The sequence below is a fragment of the Scardinius erythrophthalmus genome, assembly GCF_964197995.2.
Source record: "Scardinius erythrophthalmus genome assembly, chromosome: 5".
In the NCBI taxonomy this organism is placed as follows: Eukaryota; Metazoa; Chordata; class Actinopteri; order Cypriniformes; family Leuciscidae; genus Scardinius; species Scardinius erythrophthalmus.
In genome coordinates this window covers 19,062,356-19,081,152 of record NC_138225.1, presented here as the reverse complement: position 1 = coordinate 19,081,152, position 18,797 = coordinate 19,062,356, and the positions used below count along the sequence as shown (strand labels likewise).

Here is an 18,797-nt window from a genome sequence, read left to right as displayed (position 1 = left end):
GTATCGGCGCGATGAGCGCGCTCTCCATGCTTGAACACAGCGGCACGCTGAAAACGGCGCCTGGCCGGTTTACATGTAACGTCCCGGTCACCTTGAGCGGGGAACATTTCATGGGGAAAAATCCAGAATGCGTGTGTAGCACCGGGCGTGTTGTGTTTGTCAGTAAGCGTGAGCGCTCGCGGGCGGACACAGGACTTACAACATAGTCGATGTGTGTCGGCTTTACAGGTTTTGTCCCCTGGGATAAAAGTGTAGCAGAGCGGGCAGTGAGTAGGGGTGGGCACTTTTTTGTGGGCACATTTCCTACATCTAACACTCGAGCGGCATATGGCAGCTTTATGAGAGTGGGCTCTGCATGAGTGAATGACACAGGGGGAACCGTGCTTGTGTGTAGGGGTGAACACTGGGAAGCGGGCACATTTTCTACACTTAAGACACCATCGGCATGAGCCGGATAACCAGAAATTGTACTCTTTATGAGATTTCTCTGGGTCGCTGTAAAAACGGCGTTTGTGAGCGGGTTGTACAACATGCTCGTTGGCTGCAAAATACACATCTGCAGTCGCCTTTTCTAAAGCCTGGAACACACCAAGCCGACGCCGACGAACTAGCGCTGATGAAAGCCGACTGTGTTGTCGCCTCGCGTCGGGGTAAAAAGCTGCACTTGAACACACCGAGAGAACTACAGCCGACTGTAAGCTAGAATGCGCGTTCTGCGCCTGCGTGTAAATGTGACAAGTGTCTATTTCTGCAGATATATTCGTCATTCAAAAAGGGAAACAGACGCTGCCGGCTGCAGATACACAAACGTAAACAAAGCAGTGCGCGCTTACCGTTTTGAATATCAATCCACTAAACACTTTCTTTATTCCACTCCGCTCGTGTTAATATTGAAATATACACCAAAGAACACTCAGGTAAGATGGCGTAACATTAGAACAGCGTGTCTGTCCCATTTTGACTTCTTTGCTCGCTGTTTTGCTATTATTCTTGTGCACCGACTCGTTCACTAAGCTGAACAGCCAATCAGAGCTCCCTCTTTCACCGACGGCCCGACGCCGATTCAACATGTCGAATCGGCCGAAAAAAAGCAGACGAGGACCAACTACAGCCGACGGTGCGGAACACACTGAGAAGATTTAGTCGGCCGACGCACGGAAACTGCCCGACGGCCGACCGTCGGCTTGGTGTGTTCCAGGCTTTAGGGAACTGACAGAGCGAAACGCTTTGAAGGCAGTCCGGCCGCGGCTGGTCTTGACCATCTTTTTCTCCTTGATGCTAGGAGGACTTCGCTGGTTCAGGTGTCAGCGCAATCTTCGGCTGGGGTCCCCGCAGGGGAGGCGGCCTGCGGCGGCTTGACGAACATGATCTCTGGCGAGCGCCTGGGCATCATTGCGAAGGCGGCGGCTGAGAGGACTGCTGGGTAGAGCTCCGGGCAGGAGGCTGCTTTTGAGAGCGGCCTGCGACGGAGTTCGAGCGTCGTGGCAGGAAGAGCTTCATGGCCTGTGTGGTTTTCTGTACTTCAGAGAACCGGTCGACAATCCCACTTACAGCTGGGCCAAAGAGGCCGAACGGAGAGAGCGGGGCGTTAAGAAACACGGTTCGCTCAGCCACCCTCATGTCAGCAAGCGTCAACCAAAGATGCCTCTCCGTAATGGTAAGCGAGGCCATGCTCCTTCCAATAGCCTGGGCTGCGGATTTAGTAGCGCGAAGGGTAAGGTCCGTTGCGCTCCTTAAATCTGTGATGATGGACTGGTCCGCGCCTTTCTCGTCCCACTCACGGAGGAGATCGGCTTGGAGGATCTGAAGCACTGCCATCGAGTGCAGGGCGGAAGCAACCTGCCCAGCGGCGGTGAAAGCGCAGCCGACGAGAGCTGATGTTACCCGGCAAGCTTTAGACGGGAGGGCAGCCTTTGCACGCCATCCCGCAGAGGGCGGATAAAGGTGCGCTGCTACCGCCTCTTCCACAGGGGGGATAGACTTGTATCCTTTCTCACTGGCGCCGTCCACTTGGGAGAGCGTCGAGGAGACGGAGAAGTGAAGTCTTGCGGAGAATGGAGTGGTCCACGATTTCATGAGCTCATTGTGGAGCACCGGACTCCTGGAGCGAAGGGGCGGGGTCTGGGTTGGATCCAGACCAGTCTTAGCTTTCTGAAGCCAGGAGGGAACATCTGTCATTGATGGCGTCTCCGTCCGCTTCATCTCCCGAGGCGTCAACAGTGAGGGTGGCGGCCGGCATCTGTGCATCCGTAAAGGAGCACGGAGAAGGTTCAGGCGAGCGCTCGCAGGCAATGGCAGGCTCCGGTAGCCTCTGGGAGTGACGCTTCTTACAGCGCGGTCCAGCAAGGGCAGGCGGAGGTGCAGCTTCAGCGTCGAACATGTCAAGTCGAGCCTGCAGGGTCGACATGGTCATGTCCTCGCAGTAGACGCAGCCGCCCGAAGACAGGGCGAGGGCTGTGTGATCTCGGCCCAGGCAGAGAGTGCAGATCACGATATAAGCGACCTCCGTCGCTGAGCGGGACTCTGCAAGAGCCACAGGAAATGCGAGGCATTTTGACAAAAACGCCTTGCGCTCTTTTAGAGAGAGAGAGTGTGTGTCGCGGTGGCCAGCACACAAAAGGCAGTAAAAGGATATGACACCGGATAGCGTAGCAGGCACGGATGGCTGAAGGCAGCGTGAAACCGACTGGCTTCCTCAGGCAATGTCCTAGGCTTGCTCTGTCGCTTGCTTCAACTGCGGCGGCTTCTCGCAAGGATCCAGCGATGCGGAGAGCTTCGCTGAAAAGATGAAAATCAGTTAAACAGCCCCCGAGCCCGTCCTTTTATACGTTAAGCCACGCCCATACTGGCAGGTTCTGACGCGTGGCGTCATTGGGCGTGACGTCACGCAGGGCTCAGTGGTAGGCTGCTGCAGTTGCCACAGAGCACCCAATGAGCGTGCTAGTTAGTCCTGTAACTGTGCAGGTGACACGGTGAGAAGGTGTACTCTCCATCTGAGGTGAAATTTGGCTGTGTAAACTAGGATTTTTTTTTCATGATTTTCTGAATGTAAAGCCAAAACAGCGCATTTATGAATTTTGGAGGGCTCTTATTTTGTAATACAACATCAGAATGTCCTGACACTTTGCAGGTGACACTGTGAGAAGGTGTACTCTCCACCTGAGGAGAAAATTTGGCTGTGTAAACTAGGATTTTTTTTTCATGATTTTCTGAATGTAAAGCTAAAACAGCGCATTTATGAATTTTGGAGGGCTCTTATTTTGTAATACAACATCAGAATGTCCTGAAACTGTGCAGGTGACACTGTGAGAAGGTGTACTCTCCATCTGAGGTGAAATTGGGCTGTGTAAACTAGGATTTAAAAAAAAAAATTATTTTCTGAATGTAAAGCCAAAACACCGTATTTATGAATTTTGGAGGGCTCTTATTTTGGAAAACAACATCAGAATGTCCTGAAACTGTGCAGGTGACACTGTGAGAAGGTGTACTCTCCATCTGAGGTGAAATTGGGCTGTGTAAACTAGGATTTTTTTTTTTCATGATTTTCTGAATGTAAGGCCAAAACAGCGCATTTATGAATTTTGGAGGGCTCTTATTTTGTAATACAACATCAGAATGTCCTGAAACTGTGCAGGTGACACTGTGAGAAGGTGTACTCTCCATCTGAGGTGAAATTGGGCTGTGTAAACTTGGATTTAAAAAAAAATGATTTTCTGAATGTAAAGCCAAAACAGCGTATTTATGAATTTTGGAGGGCTCTTATTTTGGAATACAACATCAGAATGTCCTGAAACTGTGCAGGTGACACTGTGAGAAGGTGTACTCTCCATCTAAGGTGAAATTGGGCTGTGTAAACTAGGATTTTTTTTTAATGATTTTCTGAACGTATAGACTCAACAGCGTATTTATGAATTTTGGAGGGCTGTTATTTTGTAATACAACATCAGAATGTCCTGAAACTGTGCAGGTGACACTGTGAGAAGGTGTACTCCCCATCTGAGGTGAAATTGGGCTGTGTAAACTAGGATTTTTTTAAAAATGATTTTCTTAATGTAAAGCCAAAACAGCGTATTTATGAATTTTGGAGGGCTCTTATTTTGTAATTCAACATCAGAATGTCCTGAAACTGTGCAGGTGACACTGTGAGAAGGTGTACTCTCCATCTGAGGTGAAATTGGGCTGTGTAAACTAGGATTTTTTTTTTTAATGATTTTCTGAACGTATAGACTCAACAGCGTATTTATGAATTTTGGAGGGCTCTTATTTTGTAATACAACATCAGAATGTCCTGAAACTGTGCAGGTGACACTGTGAGAAGGTGTACTCCCCATCTGAGGTGAAATTGGGCTGTGTAAACTAGGATTTTTTTTTAAATGATTTTCTGAATGTAAAGCCAAAACAGCGTTTTTATGAATTTTGGAGGGCTCTTATTTTGTAATACAACATCAGAATGTCCTGAAACTGTGCAGGTGACACTGTGAGAAGGTGTACTCTCCATCTGAGGTGAAATTGGGCTGTGTAAACTAGGATTTAAAAAAAAAAGATTTTCTGAATGTATAGACACAACTGCTTATTTATGAATTTTGGAGGGCTCTTATTTTGGAATACAACATCAGAATGTCCTGAAACTTTGCAGGTGACATGGTGAGAAGGTGTACTCTCCATCTAAGGTGAAGTTGGGCTGTGTAAACTAGGATTTTTTTAATTTTTTTTTTATGATTTTCTGAATGTATAGACTCAACAGCGTATTTATGAATTTTGGAGGGCTCTTATTTTGTAATACAACATCAGAATGTCCTGAAACTGTGCAGGTGACACGGTGAGAAGGTGTACTCCCCATCTGAGGTGAAATTGGGCTGTGTAAACTAGGATTTTTTTTAATGATTTTCTTAATGTAAAGCCAAAACAGCGTATTTATGAATTTTGGAGGGCTCTTATTTTGTAATTCAACATCAGAATGTCCTGAAACTTTGCAGGTGACACGGTGAGAAGGTGTACTCTCCATCTAAGGTGAAGTTGGGCTGTGTAAACTAGGATTTTATTTTATTTTTTATGATTTTCTGAATGTATAGACTCAACAGCGTATTTATGAATTTTGGAGGGCTCTTATTTTGTAATACAACATCAGAATGTCCTGAAACTGTGCAGGTGACACTGTGAGAAGGTGTACTCTCCATCTAAGGTGAATTGGGGTGTGTAAACTAGGATTTTTTTTTAATGATTTTCTGAACGTATAGACTCAACAGCGTATTTATGAATTTTGGAGGGCTCTTATTTTGTAATACAACATCAGAATGTCCTGAAACTGTGCAGGTGACACTGTGGGAAGGTGTACTCCCCATCTGAGGTGAAATTGGGCTGTGTAAACTAGGATTGTTTTTTAAATGATTTTCTTAATGTAAAGCCAAAACAGCGTATTCATGAATTTTGGAGGGCTCTTATTTTGTAATTCAACATCAGAATGTCCTGAAACTGTGCAGGTGACACTGTGAGAAGGTGTACTCTCCATCTGAGGTGAAATTGGGCTGTGTAATCTAGGATTTTTTTTTAAATGATTTTCTTAATGTAAAGCCAAAACAGCGTATTCATGAATTTTGGAGGGCTCTTATTTTGTAATTCAACATCAGAATGTCCTGAAACTGTGCAGGTGACACTGTGAGAAGGTGTACTCTCCATCTGAGGTGAAATTGGGCTGTGTAATCTAGGATTTTTTTTTAAAATGATTTTCTGAATGTATAGACACAACAGCGTATTTATGAAATTTGGAGGGCTCTTATTTTGTAATACAACATCAGAATGTCCTGAAACTGTGCAGGTGACACTGTGAGAAGGTGTACTCCCCATCTGAGGTGAAATTGGGCTGTGTAAACTAGGATTTTTTTTTAAATGATTTTCTGAATGTAAAGCCAAAACAGCGTTTTTATGAATTTTGGAGGGCTCTTATTTTGTAATACAACATCAGAATGTCCTGAAACTGTGCAGGTGACACTGTGAGAAGGTGTACTCTCCATCTGAGGTGAAATTGGGCTGTGTAAACTAGGATTTAAAAAAAAAGATTTTCTGAATGTATAGACACAACTGCTTATTTATGAATTTTGGAGGGCTCTTATTTTGGAATACAACATCAGAATGTCCTGGGTAGGGTTGCACCAGCCGTTCGTAAGTTCTTTCTTAAATTGGAACGTAAAGTCCACACTAGAGGCTTAGTAACTACTAGCTAGTTTGTAACTAACTCTGAACTTTATTCCGTTGCACCATTTGTTCGTAAGGCAGAACGTAGCTAGTAGGTCGTAAGCTCTCCATAAAGTAATGCGTAGTCGCATAATATGACGTTTAGCCTCGATGATCCAATAGCATCCTTCAAATACGTGAGCAGATGTTGTGTTGAAATGCTGTGAATTTCAGTTTATCCTTCATTCTTTTGCCTCACGTTACTAACGGTAAAAATACGTTTCCATTAAATACTTGATCATGAATAGCATAAGTGTTTTTATATGTAAATAACATTCAGAAACTGTATTTGAAATGAAATGAATAAGGATCAATAAATAAATATTGATACAAAAAACATAAGAAATTACGTTTATTGATTTATGACATGCACAAGATGGACCGATGCACACAGCGATGTGCTGTTTAGGATGGGTTTGTGTTAAAGATAGCCGCTAACAAAGTAATCTTTTCACATAATGTTCTCTCTCTTAAAATGTAAGTGAGTGTAAATGTCAGCATAAATAATCATATATGTTTAAAGAATTGAAGTCTGTCAGGTAAAAGAAGAGCTTATTGATGCAGTTCAGTCTGTCTGATATTTTATTCCATCCGTTACTCCTGATCGGAGGCTGCCGTAAATATTTAGTTTATACGTAGAGTTACGCTTCAACTAAGTTTAATGGTGCAACGCAAAAATATTTAGAAGTGCGCAAGTCGTTACTTAGTGTTCATTTACGTCAAAACTAGGCTAAGTTATAACTTACGCACAGCTGGTGCAACCGGCCCCTGAAACTTTGCAGGTGACATGGTGAGAAGGTGTACTCTCCATCTAAGGTGAAGTTGGGCTGTGTAAACTAGGATTTTTTTAATTTTTTTTTATGATTTTCTGAATGTATAGACTCAACAGCGTATTTATGAATTTTGGAGGGCTCTTATTTTGTAATACAACATCAGAATGTCCTGAAACTGTGCAGGTGACACGGTGAGAAGGTGTACTCCCCATCTGAGGTGAAATTGGGCTGTGTAAACTAGGATTTTTTTTAATGATTTTCTTAATGTAAAGCCAAAACAGCGTATTTATGAATTTTGGAGGGCTCTTATTTTGTAATTCAACATCAGAATGTCCTGAAACTGTGCAGGTGACACTGTGAGAAGGTATACTCTCCATCTAAGGTGAAATTGGGCTGTGTAAACTAGGATTTTTTTAAAAATGATTTTCTTAATGTAAAGCCAAAACAGCATATTTATGAATTTTGGAGGGCTCTTATTTTGTAATTCAACATCAGAATGTCCTGAAACTGTGCAGGTGACACTGTGAGAAGGTGTACTCTCCATCTAAGGTGAAATTGGGCTGTGTAAACTAGGATTTTTTTTTTAATGATTTTCTGAACGTATAGACTCAACAGCGTATTTATGAATTTTGGAGGGCTCTTATTTTGTAATACAACATCAGAATGTCCTGAAACTGTGCAGGTGACACTGTGGGAAGGTGTACTCCCCATCTGAGGTGAAATTGGGCTGTGTAAACTAGGATTGTTTTTTAAATGATTTTCTTAATGTAAAGCCAAAACAGCGTATTCATGAATTTTGGAGGGCTCTTATTTTGTAATTCAACATCAGAATGTCCTGAAACTGTGCAGGTGACACTGTGAGAAGGTGTACTCTCCATCTGAGGTGAAATTGGGCTGTGTAATCTAGGATTTTTTTTTTAAAATGATTTTCTGAATGTATAGACACAACAGCGTATTTATGAAATTTGGAGGGCTCTTATTTTGTAATACAACATCAGAATGTCCTGAAACTGTGCAGGTGACACTGTGAGAAGGTGTACTCCCCATCTAAGGTGAAATTGGGCTGTGTAAACTAGGATTTTTTAAAATATGATTTTCTGAATGTAAAGACACAACAGTATATTATTATTTTAGGATGGATAGATAATTATAAATAGACAGATACATAATTATACATAGACAGACAGACAGACAGACAGACAGACAGACAGATAGATAGATAGATAGATAGATAGATAGATAGATAGATAGATAGATAGATAGATAGATAGATAGATAGATAGATAGATAATAATATAGATAGATTATAGAAATAGATAGATAAATAGATAAATAATTTGATATATATAGATAGATAGACGGACGGACGGACAGACAGACAGACAGAATAATGTGAAATAGCCTTCGCCGGAAGATCAATGTTTTCAGTTCAGATGACAGGTTGACGGTCTTACCGTAATAGCTAGTGTATACGCGCACCGCGAAATATAGGGGCGGCTAGTTTGACCGCTCATTTCGAGGTGGAGGCTGGCTTGACCGCAGTTCTACACCGTGCGTTACTCGGCATCGGTCCCGAGCGCCAAGGTCGCGATCAGCCATGGTCTCGTTCACTCCGGCTCCAACATGCCACCACGAAGCCTGGATATTTCCGCAGCGGAAGACGCGAGTCAGGTCTAGACCAAGACCCTCTCCGACACTCCCGGTTTTCGAGTTATCCACACAAAACCGCTTCTCCCCTCTTCGCGAAACAGAACGCGATGCTGTGATCATCGGTGATTCCATTGTTCGGCACGTCCATGCTACATCAGGTAAAAATAAGGTGCACAGTCACTGCTTTCCTGGTGCTCGTGTTTCTGAAATCGCTGCTCGCGTTCCCGAGATTCTGAACGATAACGAGCGCGTCGGAACTTTGGTATTGCACGCGGGAGTGAACGACATCAGGCTGCGCCAGACGGAAGTTCTGAAGAAAGACTTCAGGAATCTGATCGATACGGTACGCAGCACATCGCCTGATATAACGATCATTGTGTCAGGACCGCTTCCCACGTACCGTCTAGGACATGACAAGTTTAGTAGATTATTCGCGCTAAATGAATGGTTAACGTCATGGTGCAATGAGCAGAAACTGCTCTTTGTAAATAATTGGAATCTGTTTTGGGAGCGTCCTAGGCTATACCGTGCTGATGGCTTACACCCAAACAGATTCGGATCGGATCTTCTGTCAGATAACATCTCCAAAATGTTAAATACCTTTTGACTAGTAACCAAAAGTCCAAATCATAGTCTCTGCTGCACCAAATTAACTGATATAAATACTAGTGTAGAACATTGCATAGAAACTGTGTCTATTCCTCGTTTAGTGCGATCAAATAATAAATCTACTGCAGGATCTAGGAAAAATCTAATTGTTATTAAAACAGAAAATGTTGCTATTAGTAAACAAAAACAATTTCTAAAGCTAGGTCTTTTAAACATTAGATCACTCACACCTAAGGCAGTTATTGTAAATGAAATAGTCACAGATAATAGCATAGATGTACTTTGCCTTACTGAAACCTGGCTTAAACCAAATGATTATTTCGGTCTAAATGAGTCTACTCCATCAGGATACTCCTATAAGCACGAGCCCCGTCTGATTGGTCGTGGCGGCGGTATTGCAACTATCTATAGAGATATTCTCAATGTTACTCAGAAAACGGGTTATAAGTTTATTTCATTTGAAGTACTTTTGGGGTTAAGCAAAACGTTACCGGACCAACTCATCCGTTTTAATCATACACTCGATTTAATTATATCACATGGAACCGATCCAACCGATATAGATATCATTCCGCAAAGTGATGATGTAACTGACCATTACATGGTAACTTGCATATTACGTACCCCGGTAATATATCATGCTGCGCCGCGTTATCGATTAGGCAGAACAATCCTTCCATCCACCATAGATAATTTTTCAAATTGCTTATCGGATCTGTCTCAGCTGCTGCCTGAACCTAAACAAACAGATGAACTAGACGAACTAACCAGCACTATGAGCACCGTTCTCTCTGGAAAATGGGATATTGTTGCACCTATGAGACTAAAAAAGGTCAGAGAGAAAATTAAAGCACCATGGTACAACAATACTACTCGTGTTCTAAAGAGAGAAACCCGTAATTTAGAGCGTAAATGGAAACAAACTAATTTAGAGGTTTTTAGAATCGCTTGGAAAGACAGTACGTCACGCTATAAAAAGGCCCTAAAAGCGGCCAGGGCTGAGCATCTCCGCAAACTAATAGAAAATAACCAAAACAATCCTAGGTTCTTATTTAACACCGTGGCTAGACTAACAAATAAACAAGCATCACCTGAACAAAATATTCCGTTACAGTTTAGTAGTAATGATTTCATGAATTTTTTCACTGAGAAAATAGAAAACATCAGATCCACAATTGTAAACGTTCAATCTTCAATCGCGCCTTATAATTCAGCCTCGATTATCACCCCGCAAGAACAATTACAGTGCTTTACAACTATAGAACAAAAAGAGTTAAATAAATTTATCATTTCCTCTAAAACAACAACATGTTTATTAGATCCCATACCAACTAAACTATTGAAAGAAGTGTTACCTATAGTGGAAGAGCCTCTCCTCAATATTATTAACTCGTCTTTATCTTTAGGTCATGTTCCAAGAACATTTAAATTGGCAGTTATAAAACCTCTCATTAAGAAACCACAATTAGACCCAAATAACCTAGCAAATTATAGACCCATTTCAAATCTTCCTTTTATGTCCAAAATATTAGAAAAAGTTGTGTCTGCCCAACTGGGCTCTTTCTTGCAAGAAAATGACACCTATGAAAAGTTTCAGTCTGGGTTCAGGCCGCATCATAGCACTGAAACTGCGCTCGTTAAAATCACAAATGATTTACTCTTAGCTTCTGACCAAGGCTGTATCTCAATACTAGTTAGGGGTTCAAGCACGAAGTGCTGAAACCCTATTGTAATTGTACTGATTTTTATTATTATTATTATTATTATTATTATTATTTTCCCCTTAAACGCATCGTGCAGACCAAACCGTAAGAGCTGGAACCTTGAAACTTGGCCAAATGGTAGTCCTCAATTTGGGGAGAACCTATAAAAGTATGACCCCGATTGGCCCATAGGTGGCGCTATAGCAACCAAAAGCGCAAAACTGCTCATAACTACTAGACCGTATGTCGTAGACTCAAGTGTCTTATATCATTGGAAAGCTGGACGCCTGACGAACAAAACGTATATCTCCGATTTCATTTCCGCCATGATAGATTTTCCGCCATTTTGAATTTTGTCAAAAACCTACTTTTGCGAACTAGTCCTAGGTTTTTCGCCCGATCGGAACCAATCCAGTGCAGAAATGTTCTCTTGAGTCTGAATATCAAAAACTATCGAAAAAAAGTTGAAATTTCGATTCACGGACGCTAAGGGGCGCCAAAACGTACGTCGTGGGCAGGGCCTATTTTACTAAAATGGCTATAACTCCAGAAGTAAATGAGGTATCTTCACCAAACTTGGTACACATGTGTAAGAGGTCAATCTGAGGTCACAGTAAAAAAACCGCGGCGATTGGCCACATGGTGGCGCTATAACATGAAAAAAAACATAAAACAGGCTATAACCACCTGACCGTTAGTCCGATTGACTTGAAAATTGGTTTGCAGTGTCTTGGTCCAAGGTGCCATGTATGTGTATGAGGACATTGGCGTATCTCAAAAAACATGGCCGCCATCGGCCAATGAAATTTGAGCACCTATTAGACAAGGTTAACGGAGGCCGATCGGAACGAAACTCGATGGGCATGTTCGACTCAAGGCCCTATAGGTCTGTAAGAATTTTGAAAGAAATCGGCCACTAGTTGGCGCTAACGAGTTTTATGGCTCTGTAATCACGTGGTGTTACAAATATCCACACAATATGCATATCATTTGATAGATCTCCTCATCCTGAACAACTTTGCCTCAAGAACCATTGCTGTCAATCAAACCGTTCATTAAATATTCGCAAACATGTTAAAAACCTACTTTTGCGAACTAGTCCTAGGTTTGTCGCCCGATCGGAACCAGACCAGTCTAGGACAATTCTCTGGACTCTCTAGATCAAAAACTATCAAAAAAAAGTTGAACTTTTGCATTTGGATGGCTCTAATAGGGTCATTTATAAAATGGGCGTGTCAAAATACATTAAAAAGCCTATAAATCCTAAATAAAAACTCAGAACTTCACAAAAAGTGGTCAGCATATGTGACATAACATCATTAACAAGCATGAAAAATTCTATGGAGATCGTACGATAGGTGGCGCTATAACTGTTAAAAAGCTTTAAAATCATATATTTCCTATGGTAAACTGCCTGTATTGGCTGTAAATGGTCTTTTCCATCTCTGATCATATAATTTTCATATCATAATGTTCAAAACTAGTGCAATACAATTCTCTGGACTCACTAGATCAATAATTGTCAGAAAAAGTTGAACTACTTCATTTGGATAGCTATAATAGGTTCACTTCAAAATCTGGCCTTTACCAAGTGTCCCCGAAAGCCTATATCTCTTTAATCAATGCTCAGACCTTCTTAAAAACAAGTCAGAACGTGTGAAATATCACCCTGAACAAGCATGAAAATTTTCAGACAGATCGGACAAAATTTGCCTCTATAACAGTTAAAAAGGTGAAAATGATATGAATTAATGGCATGTTAAGCCAATAAGTGGTATTTTACTGCCCCCTGCTGTTTAAAATAGTCATTTTCTCATATTGGTATTGGTATCAGCCATGGTAAATCATGATAAATAATGGTGTGTGTGTGTGTGTGTGTGTGTGTGTGTGTGTGTGTGTGTGTGTGTGTGTGTGTGTGTGTGTGTGTGTGTGTGTGTGTGTGTGTGTGTGTGTGTGTGTGTGTGTGTGTGTGTGTGGTACAAATATAACAAAGGTTTTATTTTCCAACATGAAAACAAACATAACAGAGTGCTAGTGCACAAACAATAACCGACAATGATAATGGATGAGAGGGGAACTTAAATACACAGATCAAGACAAGGACAACAGGTGACGGTTATGATGATGAGGAGCAGGTGATGATGAGGAGGGTGATGAGGAGCAGGTGCAGGTGATGACGACAGATAGTGAATGTGATGAAGACAGAAGGTGAATGTGATGAAGGTGAATGTGACACCAATATCACTAAAACATTTGTGTGTGTGTGTGTGTGTGTGTGTGTGTGTGTGTAGCATTATTGTGTGTAGCATATGTAGCAAGTATGCATTATTGAGTTAACATGGAAACACTGGTTTGCTTTAGTGCAGAAAACTGGTCAAAATCATGAGGTTTAAAGTGAAAGTGAGCCAATAAGTGGTCTTCTACTGCCCTCTGCTGGCCATTCTACTTATTAATTAAATTTTTCCACATGTGCTTGCATTTATACTTGAATACACACTAAAAATCACTTATATAGCAATAACTATTATAACACAATCATATTTTGTCAGTGTTAATCACTTTATTTGCACTGACACTTCAAATAATTGCTAGTAATGTGGTAAATCATGGTAAATCATGGTTAACTATGCTGTGTGTGTGTGTCTGTGTGTGTGTGTGTGTGTGTGTGTGTGTGTGTGTGTGTGTGTGTGTGTGTGTGTGTGTGTGTGTGTGTGTAAGCATGCATTGAGTTAACATGGATAAACTGGTTTGCTTTAGTGCAGAAAACTGGTTTAAAGTGAAAGTGAGCCAATAAGTGGTCTTCTACTGCCCTCTGCTGGCCATTCTACTTATTAATGAAATATTTCAACATGTGCTTGCATTCATACTTGAATACACACTAAAAAAATCACTTATATAGCAATAACTTTTATAACACAATCATATTTTGTCAGTGTTAATCACTTTATTTGCACTGACACTTCAAATAATTGCTAGTAATGTGATAAATCAGGCTAGAAACATGGTAAATCAAAGTAAATAATACTAGATTGTCGTTTATCTCCTGGTAAATAATACTAGAACGTGGTATATCATGGTAAATCATGGTTAACTAAACTGTGTGTGTATGTGTGTGTGTGTGTGTGTGTGTGTGTGTGTGTGTGTGTAAGCATGCATTGAGTTAACATGGAAAAACTGGTTTGCTTTAGTGCAGAAAACTGGTTTAAAGTGAAAGTGAGCCAATAAGTGGTCTTCTAGTGCCCTCTGCTGGCCATTCTACTCAATAATGAAATATTTTAAGTCAAGTCAAGTCAAGTCAAGTATATTTGTATAGCGCTTTTCACAATACAGATTGTATCAAAGCAGCTTCACAGTATTAAATTAAAATAATACAACAAGGTTTGTTTCTAGTGGAATTTATTGATAAAATCAAATTAGATATCCCCAGAATATCCCCAACTGAGCAAGCCAAAGGCAACAGTGGCAAGGAACCGAAAAACTCCATCAAGTGACCTAATAGTGTCCTAAAACTCCATCAGGTGACCCAATGGAGAAAAAAAAAACCTTGGGAGAACCCAGGCTCAGTCGGGGGCCAGTTCTCCTCTGGCGTTTATTAACTAGAGGCCGGATTGTAATTTGAACTGTAAGATTAAAAATATTATATGAATGCCTGGCTGAAGAGATGCGACTTTAATCTAGTTTTAAACTGGGAGAGCGAGTCTGAGCAACGAACAGTATCAGGAAGGCTATTCCAGAGTTTTGGAGCTTTTACATGTGCTTTTGCATTCATACTTGGACACACACTAAAAATCACGTATATAACTAACTATTATAACACAATAATATTTTGTCAGTGTTCATCACCTCATTTGCACTGACACTTCACATAATTGCTAGTAATGTGGTTAATCATGCTAGAAACATTGTAAATCATAGTAAATAATACTGAAATGAGGTGTATCAAGGTAAATCATGCTAGAATCCTAATAAATCATTCTGGAACATGGTATATGATAGTAAATCATGCTAGAATCATATTAAATAATTCTAGAATGTGGCAAATCGTTGTGGGAGGAGCCTATTTTACTCAAATGGCTATAACTCAAGAAGTAAATGAGATATCTTCACCAAACTCAGTACACATGTGTATGGGTTCAATTTGAGGTCACAGTAAACAATTTTATGGAGATCGGACCATAGGTGGCGCTATAACTGTTAAAAAGCTTTAAAACCATATATATCCCATGGCAAATTGCCTGTATTGGCTGTAAATGGTCTTTTCCATCTATTATGTCAGTGGTTACATGCTTGCTAAATAAATCTTAATAACTTTTGATGCTTTTGTGTTTAAATGCCTTAAAGGCCTTAACTGCTTGAACCCCGATAAATGCTGCTTGCAGCTTTAATTTTACTTGATCTTAGTGCTGCGTTCGATACTATAGATCACACAATACTCTTAGATCGGCTACAAAACTATACCGGTGTTCAAGGACAAGCATTAAGCTGGTTCAGATCATACCTATCTGACCGCTACCATTTTGTCTATTTAAACGGAGAAAAATCGATCATAACTCCAGTAAACTATGGAGTGCCGCAAGGATCTGTGTTAGGCCCTCTATTATTCTCAATATATATGCTGCCACTTGGAAATATTATAAGGAAACATGGAATTAGTTTCCATTGTTATGCTGATGACACTCAACTATATATTTCATCACGGCCGGATGAAAACGCTAAATTATCCAAATTGACAGAGTGTGTTTAAGATATAAAAGATTGGATGACGCACAATTTTCTTTTATTAAATCCAGATAAGACAGAGGTAATACTTGTCGGTTCAAAAAACCGCCCACAAAACCTCTTACAATACAACTTTAACATAGTAGGGTGTCCTGTTACTTTATCCTCTACAGTAAAAGACCTGGGTGTTATATTAGATTGTAACTTGTCTTTTGAAAATCATATTTCATATGTTACAAAAACAGCATTTTTTCACCTTAGAAATATTGCTAAATTACGTAACATGCTATCTGTTTCTGATGCAGAAAAGCTAGTTCATGCATTCATGACCTCGAGACTAGATTACTGTAATGCTTTATTAGCTGGTTGTCCTGCATCCTCAATAAACAAGCTACAGTTAGTCCAAAATGCCGCCGCTAGAGTTCTTACTAGATCAAGAAAGTTTGACCATATAACACCAATTTTATCATCACTACATTGGTTACCTATAAAGTTCCGTATTAATTACAAGGTATTGCTACTGACTTATAAAGCCCTAAACGGCTTAGCTCCAGTTTATTTAACGGATCTTCTATCGCCCTATAATCCATCGCGCTCTTTAAGATCACTAAATTCGAGGCTTCTGGTCATACCTAGGATATCCAGATCCACCAAAGGAGGGAGAGCATTTTCACATTTAGCACCAAAACTCTGGAATAGCCTTCCTGATACTGTTCGTTGCTCAGATTCGCTCTCCCAGTTTAAAACTAGATTAAAGACGCATCTCTTCAGCCAGGCATTCATATAATATTTTAATCTTACAGTTAAATCCGGTCTCTACTTCATAAACGCCAGAGGAGAACTGGCCCCCGACTGAGCCTGGGTTCTCCCAAGGTTTTTTTTTCTCCATTAGGTCACCTAATGGAGTTTTTCGGTTCCTTGCCACTGTTGCCTTTGGCTTGCTCAGTTGGGGATGCTTAAATTGATTAATCGATTCACCAGTGCTATTGATCTGCATTACCAAACATGGATGTTTTACACCAGAAACAAACACTGATGTACTATTTTATTTAATACTGTGAAGCTGCTTTGATACAATCTGTATTGTGAAAAGCGCTATATAAATAAAGTTGACTTGACTTGACTTGACATGAGCCGGTTCTTATTAGTGTATCAAAAACATACAACCAACTGATTCTCCAGCAAATGAGTCAGTTCTTTTTATTGAATCAAAAACATAGAACGCAACCAGTGTAGTATAATTCCTTAATGAATGACTCTAATAAGTAATAATACATTTTTTATTGAATCAAAAACACAGTGCAATCAATGTGGTCCGACTACCGAATGAATGTCTCTTATGAGACTTTTTTTTTCGTGAATCAAACACTGCAAAGTGTTAAATGCTTTACGATTCCCATCTCCTCATTTGGCACAGGCATTTTCTGCATTTTTCTACACTCATTTGTTCCTCCAAAGAGCTGCAGGCATCACCATCACATCTCCAGCAGATTTAGAGGACGCTGTCCGTGTCGTCTGCAACATGAGCTTTCAGGAGGTACCACCCTGTTGAGTTCAAATAACATTACATTTTAAGAGAACTTGCATTTTTCCTCTATAAAAAACATATTTAGTAGGCTATGTTTATTTCACATTGTTTGAATCATTAACAAATTGCTGCAATATAAGCTGTTTTAGGTGTTCATGGAATTCAATCCAACACTGTCAAGTATTTTACCAGACTGGTCAGAGCTCATAATTCCTAAGCCTAGTTTTTAATTAAACTTAAATGTGATTACATTTTAAGTATTCCCCCAGGCATTATCTCTTTCTAACTCCCTCTCTGTCAGATGCAAAATTTGTTTCCTGATGAGGGGAACCATTTGAGGGATTACTGTGCAGATTCCACTCTTCTGCGGGTTCTACTGATCAATGGATATGGCTTCAGTGATCTCTCCTTCCCACACATCTCCTTTCAGGGGAAAGTAAGCCCTCAGGAAGACAGCTATGCAGTTTTAGGCTAAGTTATCATATGCTGTCAAGCTAATGTCAACATGTTACTTTGGTTTGCAGGCTGAAGACAACTCTGTCGGCTGGTCCCTTGGCTACATGCTAATTTTAAGCAACTTGCTGCCTGCTGAAAATGTGTTACTGAGAAAAGCACTGCGCCCAGATGCCTGGCGTGCTGCTATTTTCCTCTTTTCAGCCCTTCTTATAGCTGCTATATTTTTTCTGATTCGATCCTACCAAAGGAATACTTCTAAATTATGTTGTTACCCTTGATCATTATGCTCTAAAGAGTTTTTCTGTCCTTAAGAAATAAGCAGTAAGGATGCACACTACATGCAAGTGTAAACGTTTGGAGACCTATTGACCTTTTAAAAAAGTCAGAATGTTTTGTTATGCGATTTGCTGTAAAATTCATGAAGATTATGTGAAGTTCTGAATTATGATATTAATTAAATATGTCTATTGTTAAAGTTGTGATAGTTGCGATATACCCTTGTGACATATCTGAGTGAAGCAGCTACTTGAAAAAAGAAAGTAATTTTTTTTAATCGTGATTAATCAGAAAAAAATGTGTGATTAATGTAGTTAATTTTTTGCAATCGATAAAAAAAAGAAAAAAAGAAACATAAGTCTTATTCATGTTTATTTTTATTTAATATTATGTATTTATTTATGTTAATATCTGCATAATAATGTGTATTTAGCCTGCCTCTGCCATCTAGCACCCCCCAAATTAAATAATTAGATTAGATTATATTAGATGTGTTTATGCAACTGGCCGCTGGTCTTTAAACTGCTTTGCTTAACTTATTCATGCCTTTTGGGAGTGTGGAAATGTGAAATATTTATTTTGTATAGCCATGCACTGTTGTGAAACATCTTAGTTTCTGGTCCTCAATTAGCTGAACAGAGGAGCGTCCAAAGATGAAAGGTTGTATGAATTTTTATTTAGTATTTTATTTTATACAAAAATCGGATTTTTTAACTGTCGGTATGCTTAATCATGTTTACCAATCGCATTGAACTTTTACTGTTCATTAAAATTATATCATTGCAAAGGTTAAGTTGACCTTTTTTCACGGATACATTTTTTAAATCACAAAGGCTCAAAGTCTTACAAACT

General features: G+C 40.2%; 1 protein-coding gene across 1 annotated transcript in view; it reads left to right on the top strand.

Moving 5' to 3' along the window:
* Window positions 1-18,278, top strand: part of LOC308691113 (ectonucleoside triphosphate diphosphohydrolase 2-like) — a 35,234-nt gene extending 16,956 nt beyond the window's left edge. Inside the window, exons 7-9 of the mRNA XM_081366022.1 lie at window positions 17,103-17,222; window positions 17,515-17,649; window positions 17,738-18,278. Of these exons, the coding sequence (XP_081222148.1) occupies window positions 17,103-17,222; window positions 17,515-17,649; window positions 17,738-17,947 (465 nt within the window). The 3' untranslated portion in view covers window positions 17,948-18,278. The remainder of the gene's footprint in view (window positions 1-17,102; window positions 17,223-17,514; window positions 17,650-17,737) is intronic.
* Window positions 18,279-18,797: the final 519 nt, after the last annotated feature.